The sequence below is a fragment of the Sciurus carolinensis genome, chromosome 2 (assembly GCF_902686445.1).
Source record: "Sciurus carolinensis chromosome 2, mSciCar1.2, whole genome shotgun sequence".
In the NCBI taxonomy this organism is placed as follows: Eukaryota; Metazoa; Chordata; class Mammalia; order Rodentia; family Sciuridae; genus Sciurus; species Sciurus carolinensis.
In genome coordinates this window covers 194,634,054-194,650,952 of record NC_062214.1, presented here as the reverse complement: position 1 = coordinate 194,650,952, position 16,899 = coordinate 194,634,054, and the positions used below count along the sequence as shown (strand labels likewise).

At 46.0% G+C, this 16,899-nt stretch overlaps 1 protein-coding gene across 1 annotated transcript in view; it reads right to left on the bottom strand.

Annotated features, from left to right (window-relative positions):
- Nucleotides 1–123: 123 nt before the first annotated feature.
- The window catches only part of Ccnk (cyclin K), a 28,103-nt gene continuing 11,327 nt past the window's right edge, over nucleotides 124–16,899 (bottom strand). The window contains exons 4-11 of the mRNA XM_047541388.1: nucleotides 15,081–15,212; nucleotides 11,001–11,106; nucleotides 9,699–9,756; nucleotides 8,799–8,968; nucleotides 8,205–8,482; nucleotides 6,789–6,822; nucleotides 4,116–4,187; nucleotides 124–1,464 (exon numbers count right to left, since the gene is read on the bottom strand). Coding sequence (XP_047397344.1) covers nucleotides 839–1,464; nucleotides 4,116–4,187; nucleotides 6,789–6,822; nucleotides 8,205–8,482; nucleotides 8,799–8,968; nucleotides 9,699–9,756; nucleotides 11,001–11,106; nucleotides 15,081–15,212 — 1,476 coding nt within the window. The 3' untranslated portion in view covers nucleotides 124–838. The remainder of the gene's footprint in view (nucleotides 1,465–4,115; nucleotides 4,188–6,788; nucleotides 6,823–8,204; nucleotides 8,483–8,798; nucleotides 8,969–9,698; nucleotides 9,757–11,000; nucleotides 11,107–15,080; nucleotides 15,213–16,899) is intronic.

Sequence of the window (16,899 nt, the reverse complement as noted above, 5' to 3'; positions counted from 1 at the left end):
GCCTTCCACTCACACCCTCCATTCCCTCCTCCACCCGCCTGGGTACAGAGGGAGAAGAAGGGCTTCTGCAGCAGACTCCATAACCCCCAGCCCTGCCTCCTGCCCCAAACAGACGAGGGGACGTTCCAGAACTGATTTTATTTGGATAACTGACGGAAGGAGTCTTGTCTGTAATAGGATGGCATTCACAGTATGTTGTTACATTCACACTTAAAAAATATATCTCTATGTACAGGAATTTGCAAATAGATGTAAACATACATTACTTTCCAAGTACATTTCTCCCCTTCTCCCAGGAGGAGAAAGAAATAAGCCATCCAACAAGGCCACCCCTTCACAATTGTTTAATACAAAGGATGCAAATATCTATAAATCAAAAAAGTGGTTCATCTGACCTACTGGGTCTCATGGGGGAATATCACTGAATGACAACAGCTTGACCTCGGATGGAATTGGACTATTTAAAACTGAGTTCCCAGGAAAAATAGGCACTGATTTCTAGAAGGAAAGTCACTCCTTACTGAAGCTATTTATTGAGCCAATATGGCTGGTTAACATTTTCACTAGTATAAAGTAACCCAGTGCAGGACTCTCAGACGACGTTAGCTGAAACTGTACGGTCAGACTGCAAGAGGCGCTGCCAAGGCCACACTGAGGCCGGCTGTCCCCATCCTCCAGGTGTGAGGACCACCCCAATTTCATCCCGGGGATCTGGTCCCTCCTCTCCTTACTGCAACTGTCTAGCATTATACAAGGTACCCTGCTGCTTACCCACTTAAACTACTCTTCAAGTTAATTAGAAAAATTTGTTAAAAAACAAGGAAAAAAAGGCGTCAGGTTATCTCATCCAGGCCGCCCTCCCTAGTCCCCCAACAGGAGGCATGCCGGGTGGGGGGATGGGTGGGGGCACTGGTGGCTGCCCTCCAGGGGGCACGGCAGGAGGTGGGTAGCTAGCGGGTGGCAGGCCCAAGCCTGGAGGAGGGTGAGGTGGGACTGCATGGGTGGGGGGCAGGCGTGGGGGTGGGGGTGGAAAGTTGGGGTTGTAGGTGGGTGGAGGTGGGGGGTAACCAGGCGTAGGGGGGGGAATGGCAGGTGGGGGGAAGGAGGCTGGGGGAGGAGGCACAGGTGGCGGGGGTGGGTTGGGAGGGTAGACATGGGGGTGGTAGGGAAGGTGAGCTGGAGGGCCATAGGCTGGGGGCAGGGCGCCATAAGAGGGGCCCTCGGTCTTCATCATGGACTGCAGGCTCTGGTAACCCTCTCCAGACATGTAGGAGCTGGTGGTGGACATTCCGGTCATGTAGCTGGAGGGGGGCGGGGGTGGGGGCCGGTGTGGCAGAGGCGGTGGCTGGTGCACAGGGGCCGGGTGGGCCGGAGGAGGAATCTGGACTTTGGGGAGGTCACTGGCATCCACCGGGCCGGGCGGCTCGGCCTCGCCTAGAGCAGCAGTGAGGGGAGGCTTCCGGTCTGTAGAAGAGAGACAAGTCAGTGCCCAGCCTATGACTCACTGGTTTCCAGAGCTGTAGGTACAAAACTGTACACCAGACGACTCTGGCGGGGCTCCTCGGCCCATCTCTACAGAGCGCTGGTGGCTGCGGTGCATCTGTGGTCTTCCTACAGACCTGCGTCCTAAGGCCAGCAGGTCTTGCCCTGACCTGTCGCCCAGGCCCCCCACGACCATCTCCAATGACCCCACGCCCCTCCTCAGGGCTGGGTATACAGCCACATGGGGCTCAGCTCAGTCCCTTCTAGCACAAACCAGGGCAGGTTCCTTCAGTTTTCTGCCTCTCTGGTTCCTGAGGCCTGAGCTAGGGAGCCAGGGCAACGCCGGGCACTACCTGCAGCACCGGCGCTGAGCAAGGAGCCTGTGAGTTGGTGTTGTTTAAAAAAACACCGATTGAAGCAGCAGTTCTGGCTGATTTACTGAAGAAGCCAGGTCAAACCCTCCAGTGGATTTTTGAAGGACAGGTGTGTCCACGTGCCTGTGTGCGTGGCAGGCAGCACCTACGGTTCAGCATTCCTGAGAGGTTCCGGTGCTCAGCCGAGGCCAGGGGCCTCTCCCACAGGCTCACAGCCCTCGGCCCTCACTCCTTTTCCAAAGCATCTTCCAACAGGTTTGGCCTGTGATCCCTCAAGTCATGGTCAGACCCTTAGAAAATGATATCAGAACATCCCACAGCACAGGGAGCCCAAGACTTAGAATGTACGTCCTTTCCTGAGGCAGCCCAGAAAGAGTGCAAGTCTCAGAACGAAGCTTCTGGTTACAGAAAACAAGAAATGGTAGTGCAGGCGGAGGTGAGGGTTTCCAGCTCCCCAGGCACTTGCTGTGTGCTCTCTTGGGCTGGGCAAAGCACGGCTGCTGTCCTGATTGTGCAGACGTGGACATCAAGCACAGAAGAGACCTGCTCACGCACCAGGCCACTGCTTTCCACCAATACAGAAACTATAGCATCTGCCATTCCCTTATTCTCGCCAAAATGAAAGTGAGCGGAATTTCAGGCTGGCCACAGACATGTCAGTGGGGCCTGCCTGTGCTAAAGCGCAGCCCACACCAAGGGAGTCCAGACGGACCCATAAGGCACCCACTCGGCCTGCAGGTGAGGGGCCCTTGACCCCTGGTTCTGGAAGCTGAGCAGGCAATTCCTCCTGTGTCAGTCCGTGTCACCTTCCAGAGACCAGCTCCTGCCACACTGGGCTCTGCAGCAGTCCTGCCCCAGAGCACCCACACTGGCCTTCTGTGGCCTCTCCTCTGCACCACTGCCTTCTGCAGCCTCCCTGCTGGCGCTCAGATGCTACACTCCGCCCCAAACTGCCACTGAACTTCACTCCGACCTCAACGTCTCTTCCCGTCCTGGTCCCATGCTCACAGGGCCCATAGTGCCCTTACTCCTCCTCTACCTCCTGACTTTCCATGCCAGTTATGAATAGGCCTTGTCTGAGGGAGCCCGTGACCTAGGCCACCTTTGCTGCCACCACCCACTTTAGGAGGTGCTGCTGGGGCTGCCAGGTTCCGCTCACGCCTACCAGTCCTATCTGGCTCCCAGGTCCCGTGGGAGTCCTAGGCCTGTCCACCCAGTGTCACTCACGGTAAGAGCTGCCTGTGCTCAGCAGTGCTCTGGGCCTTGAACGTAGGCAGGGGCACCTCACTGACTGTCCTGGTTTCCCGACTGTGCCACATCCGACATCCCCCCCAGCAATGGCTCAGCCCCTCGCACATGGTGGGGAGCCACCTGCTGAGACAACAACTGCGCCACAAGTGCTAAACGAGCAGCCGTAGCACCTCTTCCCACCTGCCCCGTACTGGGGATGGAACCCGGGGCGCTCTGACCTGAGCTAATCCTCTGCAGGTATGCTTTTAAGCAGGGCTCGTGTTGAACTGGAGATGGTGGGATCTGGCTCCAGCTTGGTGCAAAGTAGGAAATGGTGCTTCTTTTCTCTCAAAGCATATAAAATTACTGTGACTGGATATGACAGAAAGCCAGCTAATGAGCTGCACGTCTGCAGGCATGCATCAACTCGAGCAGTGTCACCATATACTCTGCCACCAACTCCAGTTAGCCCAGCGGACTCACAAGGGGTCCAGGAACGTCTCTGGAGCGTCTAAACCCTTCAGGAAACATGTTGGTCCTGCCTGCTCTGGTTCCATGCTTTGGCGTCTGAAATGGTGCACAGGTAAAGAAAGCTCCCGTTCTGGTGCTGCCCGAGAAGCCCTGGCTCACTGTGAGAAGCCTCTGAGAACCGGAAGCCCTTCCACTTCCTCTCCGTGTGACTGACCACTGCTTACTCGGCAAAACACACTAGGAAGACACTTGCCAAAAGGAAGCCTGGAGTCTTAACACCCACAGCAGCCCTGCCTGGCTCTGAACCAACTTTCACCATTAGCAGGATTTTATTTTTCTAACATTCATTTATCTGTGTAGTTAGCATTTCTGGATGTGAGGCCAGAGGACCAGATACACTGAGGTCTACGACCAGAGAATATGTGGTTTGTGAAGCAAATGGTTTTTGGCTGTCTTTGCAATCTGCCCTTCTACAGGCTTCCCCAGCACCCCACGACTGTTCCACTGTCCCAGAGGAGCTGCAAGGATGCCAGTGAAGCAGCCTCGGCGGGCACTCACCTGGGGGTGGGTGGGCCGGAGGCAGCGGAGGGTGAGTGGTCTCTATTTTCGGGATTTTAGGTGGTGGTGGTTCTACAAAGAAAAAGTGGATTAAAAAGCCATTCATACCAATTCCTGTAAATATGCTGTAGGGAAAAAAATAAGAAAAATTTATTGTCAGAGATTTCTTTGGGAGAAAGGACCAAATGCGACTAGTGCTTTAAGGGAGCCAGGGGAAGGCTTCAGCCTAACTGTTAAGAACTAACTCACGAATCCTGTTTCGATAGCAAAACGGTTCAGGTATCACCCCTGCCTCAAAGACAAGACCTGCCAACCTCCTCCAGTCAGCCTGTTCTCCACGTCCACCTACGTTTCCTCAATGACCACTCAGGACGAGTCCTTTACTAATACAAACAGATCACGAAGAAACGTGCTGAGCAGCCATAATTAAGGCAAATATTTAGACATATATGAAGTTTACTTTTTCACTCTCAAACACCGAGTTCTAGTGGGCAGCAAGCAGTACGTTACTCCAGCCCAGACCCGGAGTCAGGCTTGTGGACAGAGTGAGAACATGCAGTGCCCCAAAGCACCAGTGGCCAGCCCACACCAATGGAGGAGACAGCCCACACCTTGGGGTCAGGCGTCATGTTGTCAGCCACCACAGTGACAACATGGCTGTTAGGACAGGCTACAGGAAGTCTGCACTCTTCCATTCAAGAAGGCATGTAACACAACTGAGGATAAACTCCATCTTGTTTTTCTGTTGCAGCTTTTGTCCTGAAACCTTGAACCTGCTTGATTCTACCTTGTACACCACCCTGACCAGTCTCCTCGGCCTCAAACATGGGTTAAATTAAAGGTCCCGGGACCTATTTGATCTTTCCCTCCTTGCTGACCAAGCTCTTCTCCCTACGGGAAATCTACACCACACTTCCAATACCACACTTCAACCCTGGGCCCCAGCTCATATTTGACCTTTCCCTCTGCTGCTGGGAAATGGTCACACTCTGCCCACCTTTTTCCCAAAACTAGTCTGGATCACAGTCACCTGACAGCAGTGTGAGTTATATACCTGTAATTTTTTACTTTCTAACAGTTATGTGAAAAACTAAAAGAGTTGAAACTAGTTGTTTCGCACTTCTTCTTTTTTTTTTTTTTTTTGTTTTTTGGGCCTTGTACTTGTGAGGCAAGCACTCTACCAGCTGAGCTATCTCCTTAGCCCTGAAACTAGTTGTAACAATATTTAACTTGATATATCAAAAATTTTATTTCAATGTGTAATCAATACAAACCTCCATCCACAAGATTTTTTTGCATTCTTTTTTCTTGGGACCCTGTGGAGACTAAGGGTGCCTGCGCCGTGGTGCGTGGCCACCGAAGCCAGCCACGTCTTTAGTGCTTGCCTGCCCTTGCTGCTAGTGGCATGCAGCACACAGCACGGTGGAGTTCCTACATAACAATGTGTCCCTGCCTCTTCTGGCTCCAAAGCCACCACTGTGGGTCTCCACAAGGTCCCACTGAGGTGCCTGCAAGCTTTTCTGCCATTTGCCCTATTTAACGGCTGTCAGGACCTGGTGTCAAATGAATGCTGACTCTGCTGTTACTCTGCACAAGTCTCCATCAGCTCCACTGCCTTTGCACACCTGAACTCCTCAGGTGAACTCCTCCTTCTGGACTGTGATATGACAGGAGACTGAGAAGCCACATTTTCCATCCCGTCACCTCAGTCAGAGGAAGACTCCAACTCTTAACTCCTTCCGCCTGATGTTCCCTCCAGTGGCTCAAAGGCAGGTCCTTCTCCAAGGTCACACAGGGTGTTTCCTACCTCTCTACAGAATGACATATCACTTCATCTCAACTGCATGTTCCATGTGGCATGGATCACAGCCTACGCTTGCGTCTTAAGCATAAGGTCTGTCAATTTGGCGCTAAAAAAACCCTTCACCTGTATTGAACTCATTCTCCCAAAGATGCTGAGAAAAATAAGAGCTTTATCATAGGCTGCAGATTTCATACAGGTTTTATGAACAATTCACTTGAATCAAGAACTAAACAGCAAAGAAATGAGTCCACATGGTCCGTGCCTTCACAGAGGTCAGTATGAAGTCATGAACTGGCACAGAGACAACTACGTCTTATTTTCTGTTTGGAATCTTTTGGATTTTGCTCATTCTGTTTATTTCCAATATAGAAGAAAATTAAGCAACTTTGGGCCCAACGAATGTGAACAAAACACAAAACAGTGTTTTCCAAAGAGGCCTGGCTTACAGAGCAGCAGAGCTCAGCGTGTGTGGCTCTTCAGGAGCAAGGGCGCCTCCTCTCCTTTTCAGCCCTTGCTGCTGCTGCCACCTTGAGGACAGGTGTTCCTCAGTCCCCGCACTCCTGTCTGCACTGCTGTGACCATTCTCCTTCACTCACAACTGTGATTTTATATATGTCAGTACAGTTTAACCACCAATACTATTTCAAGTATGGGTACCCTCTGTCAAAATACAATCCAAAAATTACAGCCGGTTGATAAGCAGACAAAAAAATATGCTTTTTCTGGAAGATGGAGAATTTTTGAAGAGATCTAAGGTTAAGTTTTAAGGTTACTCTAAATCTGAAAGGAAATGATGCTAAGAAGTTACATAAAACTAAAGTTTTGCATAGAGACACACGAAACTAAAAATTATTAAAATAAGACGTTACCTGCTACTTTGCTCTCTTCTTTGGGAGAAACCACCTGTTACAAAATAAAACGTAACAGTTAACTGGGATCTTGGTTCTGGGGAGGAAAAACCCTGGGCACTAATAGAACCACAGCTGACAAGAGTGTGGCCTCAAGCCAGTTGTTTGCTCTGAACTGGCAGAGCTGGAGCATGACACCCAGTGGGTAATTCCTGCTCCCTCCCTCTCCTTCCAGTCAGACAGGATGCCTGTGTGCAGTGAGTTCCCAGCAGCCCCGAGCTCAGGCCCTTGCTCTGCTTGCCCTCAGGGCTTACTGATGAGTGCTCACCGCAAGGCTTTCTCCAGTGCCTGTGCCCCACGGGGAAAATGGACCTGTGCTCCATGACCAGAAACCCTTGTGAATACGCTGCCTCGCTCATAGAACTGAACACCAAGGAAGAAAATGCAAGACACACTGCTCAGGCAATCGCTGCACAGTGGCTGGACAACTTGGGGTAGAGTAAACAGTCCTCACTTGGGGGTCAGGCAGCTGCACATCACTAGCAGCCACCATAACCCTACGATGGGGAAATACCCTGATGGTTTCGGAGCCCGTTCAGAAATGACACAAGCAGTGAGAACTGGAGCAGGAGGAGAGCCACCCAGGTTCTCAGAGGCCATTAGTTTTGGGGCTCCCTAAGGCACAATGGAAGGAATAAGAAACAGGTGGAAAAGAGACATAAAGAACAAGGAAGTGCAATTTTAATGCAGAAGTATCAAATGCTTTTCCAGGCTCCTAAGTCAGTCTCTTCCCCAGACCTGTTACTCCCAAATTCCTGGGAAATCTATTAATCTACTTGTTCTCTGTTAATTAATCCCTAATAATTAGATTAAGAGAGATATGACATTTTAAGACCCTATAATTAGGGGATTTTCCAGCTACTGATGAGATACTGAAGGCCACCTCAGCCTGAAGAGCCTAAGTTTGACTGGACAACAGAAGACATCTTGAGATCACTGAATTGATATCATACTCACCACTCCCCAAATTTCCTTTAAAAGAGCAGGGAACCCCAAAGTTGCGTCTCTCACTCTCCAGATGGCGCTCATTCTCTCTTGAATGTGCATTTCTTGCTTTACTCCCACAGATGCCTCTCTCTTGAGCTTGCCCCTGTTCTCCCTTGAATGTACATGTATATCCACCTTCCTAAATAAACCTGTCAATGCCCCTGGCTGGTGTGTGCTGAAATTCTTTTCTGTCATATAAATCAAAGACCCTTTAGGCCTGGAGTCAAGCTCCCCTTCTCTCTCAAAACTCACTGGACTCTTCTTCAGAGACACCACTTCTTCCCTGACGGCCCCACCAATGCCCAGCCACTTCCCGCTCTCAGTGCTCAGTGCAGTTCTCAGAAGCAGGACAGCACTGAGGTGTGCTGCTCCCCTGGAAAGCCTACTCACCACAGCGCGCTTGGCCTGTCGGGGAGGACTGGGCTGCGGGGAGGGCTTCTTGGGTGGCTGTGTGGGTGGTGGCGGCTGCTGCTGTGCTGCTGCCTGCTGGGAGTCCTTCTGCTGGGACTGGGCTGGTTCGGCGGAGCCCTGTGACGGTTGTGACTGCTGTACTTGTGGCACTTGTGGTGGAGGCTGGAGAGACGGGGGCTGCTGTAGCTGATGGGGTGTGTGATGAGGCATCTGCTGTTTTCCTTGTGAGTAAAGGTCCAGGATCTGGTGGCAGATATCTAAATGATAGCCAACAATCACTTACCACAGACAGACATTTTACATCAAATGTTACCTAGGGAAAACCCAGCTTCCACTCCCCAGCAAGGACCAGTGAGCAAGAATCCCATTCGCAACCCGCCCATCTTTGTTGTGCACAACACTAGTCTGTAGTTTGAGTTCACTAAAACTTTATGCTTGGACAAAGCAAAAATTATATTAGAGAATTATAGATATTTCTGAAAAATGGCTTACAGATAATTATTTGGGAAAATCCACTCTTGGGACTCAGGATTTATAGGGAAGACTCATCTAAACACAGAACACTCTTAGTACCTTCCAAAACATCAACAGGGACATCTTGAACGAATTGCTCCCACCATCTCCTATACATGGGTTTGGAGGTCCATTCTTGTATTTCAAACTTGCACAAACGTCCTGCGAGATACATCACGGCTACTGCTATGATCTCTGGTTCCCACTGCAGCGACAAGGTGGTGCAGAGACTAGCTCAACAAGGAAAAAAAATAATACTTCTTAAATTGTATGATCTAACACTTATGATTAAACCAATGCACGGAGATCAGAAGCCATATCTATCTGCATGTCAACTTGCTTAATCATCTAAACATGACTCAAGTGTTATAAATAAAAAAGCAAGTCTTTAGGTACCAAAATGAGCTACTTCAACCATAGTTCCTAATTCCTATGTTCTTTAAAGAACTGGAGTGATTCTAATACATGCGAAAACTGCTAATTATGAAATACCAAAGAAAAATAGTTCTTTTAGTGTTGAAATCCTAGCCCCTACACTCCTTCAAATGAAATCTTATGGGAGGTCAAACATCCAAGTCAAATTTGAGAGGAAAAAGCTGTTCTGCCTGTCACAGGGTAGCTGGCATCCCCAGTCACTAGCATTCTAAGGAACATAAACACTCTAACACCATTACAAGAAACCAAGTGGTCTCAAAGTATGCAGTTGTCAAAATATTCCAGTGTATTGGTCTGGACTTATCTTTCAAGTTGTCAATAAGATTTCGGCTTTGCACACCATGGGACATTGCTGTGCAAGAAGAAACCCCTTTGTAGGGAAGCAGATGACTTGGACTTTGGCCCCAGCTTTGCCACTGTCTCTTCATCCAAAACAAGTTAATTTTTTTCTACTGCATAATGAAGGATATGGATTAAATGACCCATAAAATCTGTTTAATGACATCAACATATGAACATGCATACCTGTCATTTACAAATGTCCATGCCATTTGAACCAACTTTTGAATTTTGTTTTTGTCACCTAGAAGTGAGGAAAACAGGTGAATTAATAAGAACAGGAGGGAAAAAAGAATTCCAACAAGCAACAAGCTTTTATTTAAGCCCTACTGTGTATCAGCACAGCAAAGAGCTTTTCTGCCTGAGAAATGAGGACAAATGATGTGGGTCCACATCCTACCTCGTTATTTTTCCACATGACCTACACTGAACCACCATTTATGGGAAACCTGGCTACAAGGCTAATTTTATTAGTCTATTTAAAAAATTCTGACTCATTTTCCTGTCACCTATCACTTGGCAACTGGATGACAGAACCTGTTTATGCATAAAAGGAAACAGCATTAATGGTCATAATATTGAATTGTCTGAGCGAGCCTTGTCCTGGGTGACACACTAATACATCAGAACTATCTGTTTTCCTCTTCTGAGAAGCATAAGGAGAATATCATCAAATTAAAGGATCTGTTATGGTTTAAATATGAAGTGCCCCCCATAACTCATAAGACAATGTAGCAAAACGTGAAATGATTATGAGAGTTGTAGCCTAACTGGGGATTAATCCAGATGATGAATTAATAATTTGAAAGGACTGCTAAACTGGGTAGTAATTGGCAGGTGGGGAGTGGCCAGAGGAAGTAGGTCACTCAGGGGTGTGCCTTTGGGGTTTATATCTTGTCCCATGGCAAGCAGAGCTTTTGCCATGTGCGCGTGCTTGCTCTCTATCGCACTCCCGTATGCGTGTGCTCACCTCTTTCTCCCCTCTTTTTCCTCCCTCCCTTCCTCCGTTCCTTCCTCCTCCCTCCTCCCTCTTTCCCTTTGCTTCCTGGCTGTCAAGAGCTGAGCAGATTTCTTTTGCTGAGCCTTTCAGCCAAAATGTTCTGCATCACCTCATGCCTAGAGCAACGGAGTCAGCTAACCATGGACTAAACCTCTGAAACTGTGAGCCAAAATAAACTTTTCCTCTTCTAAGTTGCTCTTGCTGTATATTTTGGACACAGGAATAGAAAGCAGACTATCACAGATTTGATTTCAGAATGGAAAAGGTATTTTTTGCCATACAGGGAATTGAACCCATGGGCACTCTACCACTGAGCTACATCCTAGCCCTTTATATTTTTTAAATTTGGAGACAGGGTCTCAGTAAATTTGGAGGTTGGCCTTGAACTTTCGATCCCCCTTGTCTCAGCCTCCCAAATCACTGGGATTAAAGGCCTGCACCACCATAACCGGCTGGAAAAGGTCTTTTAAAATATTTTCCCCGCTTACCTTTAAGTTGTTTTGCATATTTGAGCAGGAATTGGTATGGATGTTCTACCTGTAAATCAAACTTTATGGTCTGTAGTAAGATTCTCTCTAGAACCATTACTTCTTCCTAAAAATAAAATGAATATTGGGACGGTATTTATAATTACAGGTCTCAAATAGCATTAAAAAAAGTGAGCATTCCTATCTATTTTCTCTTCAAATTATCCTTTAACAAGTATTCTTTAACCTTTTCTCCTCTCTCCACTCAGGCTTGTGGACAGTGGTAAATTTTCAAAACATACCATAAGGAAGATAAGCCAATCAGATGATTAACTTAAAAAATATTGGAAACAAAGATCCTTAGAAAGGTCAACTATTTCCAAACATGCATGATGAATCTCCTTTACAAAACAGATCTTTACTTGATAATTTCAAAATACTATAGTTTCTTTCAAGATTCTCTAGAAAGAATGTAATCACCCAAGGGATTTTCATAGGAAACTTGAAGCAAGGAGAGATTATGATAGCCAGTTTTGCAAAAACTCAGTAAGTTGTGCTAGTGTGCTAGTGTGTGTGTGTGTGTGTGAGAGAGAGAGAGAGAGAGAGAAAGAGAGAGAGAGAGAGGGAGAGAGAAAGAGAGAGATAGATATGGGGGACATCATTTTTGTGTTTAAAGTTTTCGCTTATCTAAACAAACCGTCTCAGCACTGTCTACTGAATAAAGTACCATTTTTCTTTTCTTTAAAATGCAGTCTAAACCACACCCATATGGTGTATACTTGCACTTACACACATTTTTCCGTTCACTAGTACATTTAGCTCCTTCTGCACCATGATCAAAGGAACTTGGAAGGGTGTGGTTTCATTATCATTCCTCCTTTTTAAACAAGTTTCTTGTTTTTAACATGTTCCTCACCATCCAGATTTTAGTATGATTTTACTTAGTAATCACTCTAAAACTAAACCAAAATAAATAAATAAATAAATAAATAAATCTATTGTATTTTGATTTGGAACTCACTAAATACACAGAATGACTAAGGTACATAAAGATTTTTAACTATTTGAATGATTGTATAATTTTATTAAAATCTTTTCAGTCCTTTATTAATATTCAAGTTTTCTTCCCCATCCTCCATACGGATTCTATGGGGTTTAACCATAGAATATATATATATATCCCTCCCTCCCTCCTTTCTTTCTTTTTTTGGTACTGGGGATTGAACCCAGGGGCACTCTACCACTGAACTATACCCTCAGTCCTTCTAATTTTCTATTTTGAGATAGGATCTTGATAAATTGTGCCAGTTGCCCTCAAACTTAAAATTCTCCCGCCTTTGCCACCCTGGTTGCTGGGGTCACAGGTGTGCACCACCATGGTCTGGCCTAGATATTTTATTTTACTGCTGCCATTGTAAATGGAATCTCCTCTTTTCTCATACTCTATACCTAGTTAATGTCCCTAAACAGGTACTTCTTGAATTGAACTGCTCTCCAGCCCAACACTTAAGGACAACGTGAAACACAGTCAAGGCACTCTGTGGGAAGAATGATTAGAGAGAATTGCTTGTTTGTGTCAAGGGAGAAAAGGCCTTTCTGAGGATGACAGCGCTCATCATTAGTAGCTGCACAAACACATTAACTCTGGGAAGAGGAGTCTTGCAGGTGGCTGACCTTCGTCCTGAAGTCCAGTGTTTCTTCACAGAATAGAGATGACCGTATAATGATTTATTATTTCCAATGGCATGGCAAGACTGAGGTTTTTCTATCCTAGTTTCCCAAGCATCTTCGTATGAAAACTCTCTAAAACATATAAATATATACAAATCCTACTCTTTTTTGTTTCCCCTTGGGACTGGGGACTGAACCCCGGGGTGCTTTACCGCTGAGCTGCCTCCCCAGTCCTTTTGGTTTTTTATTTTGAGACTTAAGTTTCGCTAGGTTTCCCAGGCTGGCCTGGAACTTGGGATCGTCCTGCCTTAAGCCTCCTGGGTGACTAGGATTACAGGTATGTGCCACAACATCGGGCTGCTACCTTTTTTTCTGACTGTTTATTAACATTTGTTTCCAAGAAGCTTCAAATTTCTTTCAAATTTAGACATAATCTTTTTCCAAGTGTGTCAGTGGTTTGCAGTCTATGGCCACCTGGTATCATAAGACAGCCCAGGCCCATACAAAGTGAGCATCTGTATTCCAAATAGTCAATCAATTAGGTGACTGCAGGTCTCCTGCAGATCCTGTCCTCAGGGAGGCTCTGCAGCAGCCCTTTACTGGAACCCTGGGTAGCATGTTCTAATAGCACCTTCAATGATCTTTCTTCTTCTCCTTTTTTTTAGCATTTACCACTGTCATGACCAGACAGCCATCTGTATGATTATTTGATCAACACCTATCCTGCCACTCAACTCTACAATCCATGACAGTAAAAAAAAAAAAAATACGTCCATTTGCCAGGTGTTTTACGTCCGGTGCTTAATAAAGTGGCTAAAAACAAATATTTGCTGAATACATGAGAAATTAATAATAAAACTATACCATTAGGCAAAAAAGTTTCACGCAAATCGCAACTTCCCTCAACTACTTTCCCAGCTTCCCCCAATAACTACCCTCCTTTCTACCAAGGAGAGCATCTCCCCTGCCTCCCATGTCATGTCTGAGACTGCACATGCTGGAGAAAGGGGCAGAGCTCCTCACTCCTGCAGGTCTAATCAGTATGGCCAGCCCCCCTTTCCTGCTTCACGAAGCCTTAGTTACAGAACATCTGCTTCACCGGGCCTGCATGGGGCCGTGGTTTCCTGATTTGATGGAACAGTGGGTACAGATGGGAAGGGGCCCTTCTCCAAGGCACCTTGGGACAACACACACCAGCTGCTGCCATGGGCCTGCACCCTTCCTGGTCTTAGATGTGCATGACACTTTATCCTTAACCCTGGCTCATGAGCCACAAGGTTTATCTGTCCCATGCTAAAGCATAACGTGTCCCTATAGCTAGACTAGTCAAATCGAGGATATAGGACCTCACTACTCTGTAAAAATCAAACACCTACAGGCACAGAAAACACTCTCTAATGGCTACACTACTGTTTTTAAAACTGCATTTCTGATTATTGTAAATAGGAGTACTAGCAGGTTTCAACTTTTGTAAATATGTTAGTGAGCTTAATAATTAAAGCCAAGGGAAAGTATTACCAACAATGACAATACATACAAAGCATTAGTATTAATTGCAAACACATTAGGTATAAAAGCATTCTGGGCCTCTCTTAATCTGGAAAGGAATGAGGAAATGACTACACATTTCACACACACATGTATAAACACTGCTTGGCAGAGAGTAGAATAGCTGATGTGAGATAACAAGCTAGATAGGGAAGACAAGAACACCAACGGTGCTGGGCTTCGTCACGTTGGCTCTGTTTTAACTGTGATTTTGCATTTCCCCCATAATGTTCTTCTGTCATTTTTTAACAAGTATCTACTAACACTAGTCCAGCTACTATACTAGCCCCAGATGCAGCCTCTGCTCTCACAGATCTTACACTTGAGAAGGGGAGTTAAATGTGTGATTATTTGATATAATTCTACCTGATGGAAACCTAAAAGCATAGTACTAAGTGGAAGCAGTCGAACTTAAAGAAGTAAAAACGTGTACATTGTTTCCACATCATCTGCTGACACTGTCTGGCGCTGGGAAAGGACAAGACACATGGCATGGCCATGTCAACCGTGGGGGTGTCTGAAAATGCTGCAACAGTGATACTTTCAACATTCTTAACCAAAAGCCACCATAGCCCCTGTACTTCTGTCTCAGAAGCTAGCTGGAAATGGGACCCTGTCCTGTCCGCTGCACCTGGAAGTGGCATGCTGACGGTAAGGGGAGGACTTTTGCTCAGACCCTTCATGCGTGTTACAGCCCTATGGTTGCTCGGCAGTCAGACAACACTACCTAATCTTCTCTCCTGTTTTACAAAGCAGAGTGCCTCCTAAATAAGGCCCTTTTAGGAACTTAAGGGGCTGGCAGACAAGGGTTGTGGCCATTGTCAACACAAAGAACCATATCATAGGAATCAAGATTTGAAGGCGGGAAGTTATAGTTCTTACCTTTGGATCATCTCCAAACTGGCCAAACTGTACATCGTTTAATAAACTACGAGCTGTTTTGATGATATCTTTACATTTTTTTGGTGTTTCTTCTACTTTCCCAGCCAGAAAGAGACAACAAGCTCCTGTCACCTAAAAGGGAGAGGAAAGCTCATGATTTCTGTTAGCAAAGCTCACCCAGGAACAGTTGCCAGGATTTCTGACCTTCACTGCAATGCTGTCCCTCTCTCTCCTACCTTTCTCCTTGCCATCCATAAACATATTGATGCTCTAAAAGTCTAAAGGAAATGTAACACAGCTGAAAAAAAATTTAGGCTTTGTAAATTTGAAAAAGAGGAAAAAGTAATTTTCTTAACAAAACTGTCACATAAACAAAAGAAAATATCAATAAGAAAAAACCCACAGAAATGAATTTCCTTTTCATATTACAATTTTAAAGATAACTTCCTGAACAATAAGCATTGTTCTGCAAAAAGAACGAGCACAACTTTTGTAGTGCATGTCCTGCCCATACTTTCTTTCCTTCCTGCCATGGTCTGAATATGTGTGTTCCCTCAGAGGTTGCATGCTGAAACTGACTGCCAGTGTGGCAGTATCTAGAAGTGGTTTTACATGATGTGGTGTTCACTGGTGGTATATTCATATACGAACACAGAAGTCATGTTGGGCTCATTCCACTGTCTTTCCTATTCCTGCCCCTCCTCCCTTCCCTTCATTCCCTTTGTCTAATCCAATGAACTTCTATTCTTCCCCCCACCCTTGTTGTGTGTTAGCATCTGCATATCAGAGAGAACATTCGACCTTTGGGTTTTTGGGATTGGCTTACTTCACTCAGTCTCCAGATCTATCCATTTACTAAAAAAAGTCACTCTTCTTATGGCTCAGTAATATTCCATTGTGTATATATACCACATTTTCTTTATCCATTCAGCTGTTGGACACCTTTGTTGGTTCAAGAGCTTATTAGCTATTGTGAGTTGAGCTGCTATAAACATTGACATAGCCGCATCACTATAGTATGCTGATTTTAACTCCTTTGGGTATATACCAAAGTATAACCGAGTCAAATGGTGGTTCCATTCCTAGTTTTTTGAGAATCTCCATATTGCTTTCCAGAGTAGTTGCAGCAATTTGCAGTCTAGAAAGGGGGTTTTTGGAAGGTGATCCCCTCAGGAATGGGAATACTGTTCTCCCATCAGGGGAGGACAAAGCACAAAGGTGCCCTCCATGAGGAATAGAACCTTACCAGACACTGAATCTGCCAGTCCCTTGTTCTTGGACTTTGCAGCCTTCAGAACTGTGAGGAATAAATTTGTTATTTACAGATGATCCAGCCTAAATGATTTTGTTATAGCCCAAATGGACCAAGACACTGTCCCTCCAGCTGCCCTAACCTGATTGCAGTCCCTGTGTCACTGAGGTTGGAACTGCTCTCTCTTCATTTTCTCCTGACCCACTCCTATGCTTCTATGTGCCACTCTTCACACAATCAGGATCACACTGGATGTCACTCTGCCAGGGGACAAAGCTCATTTTGATACTGTCTCCTTCTTTAAGAAATCATAAACTAGTGAGGAAGGCAAGCATATAAATCAAAGGAAAATCTTAAAAAAGAAACCCAAACAAACAAAAAATAAACTAATAAAATGCCCTTTCTGTTAAGTCTAATTCTGTTATCCTCATCTTAACCAGTTCCCTCTTTACCTACTAAAGTCAATGTTCCTAATTTGGCATTCAAGACTCTCCATGGTCTGTCTACCTTCCCATGCAGGGTTTCATAAGCCATTCCTGACGGATGCCTTCCCCTGCATCCGCGGGA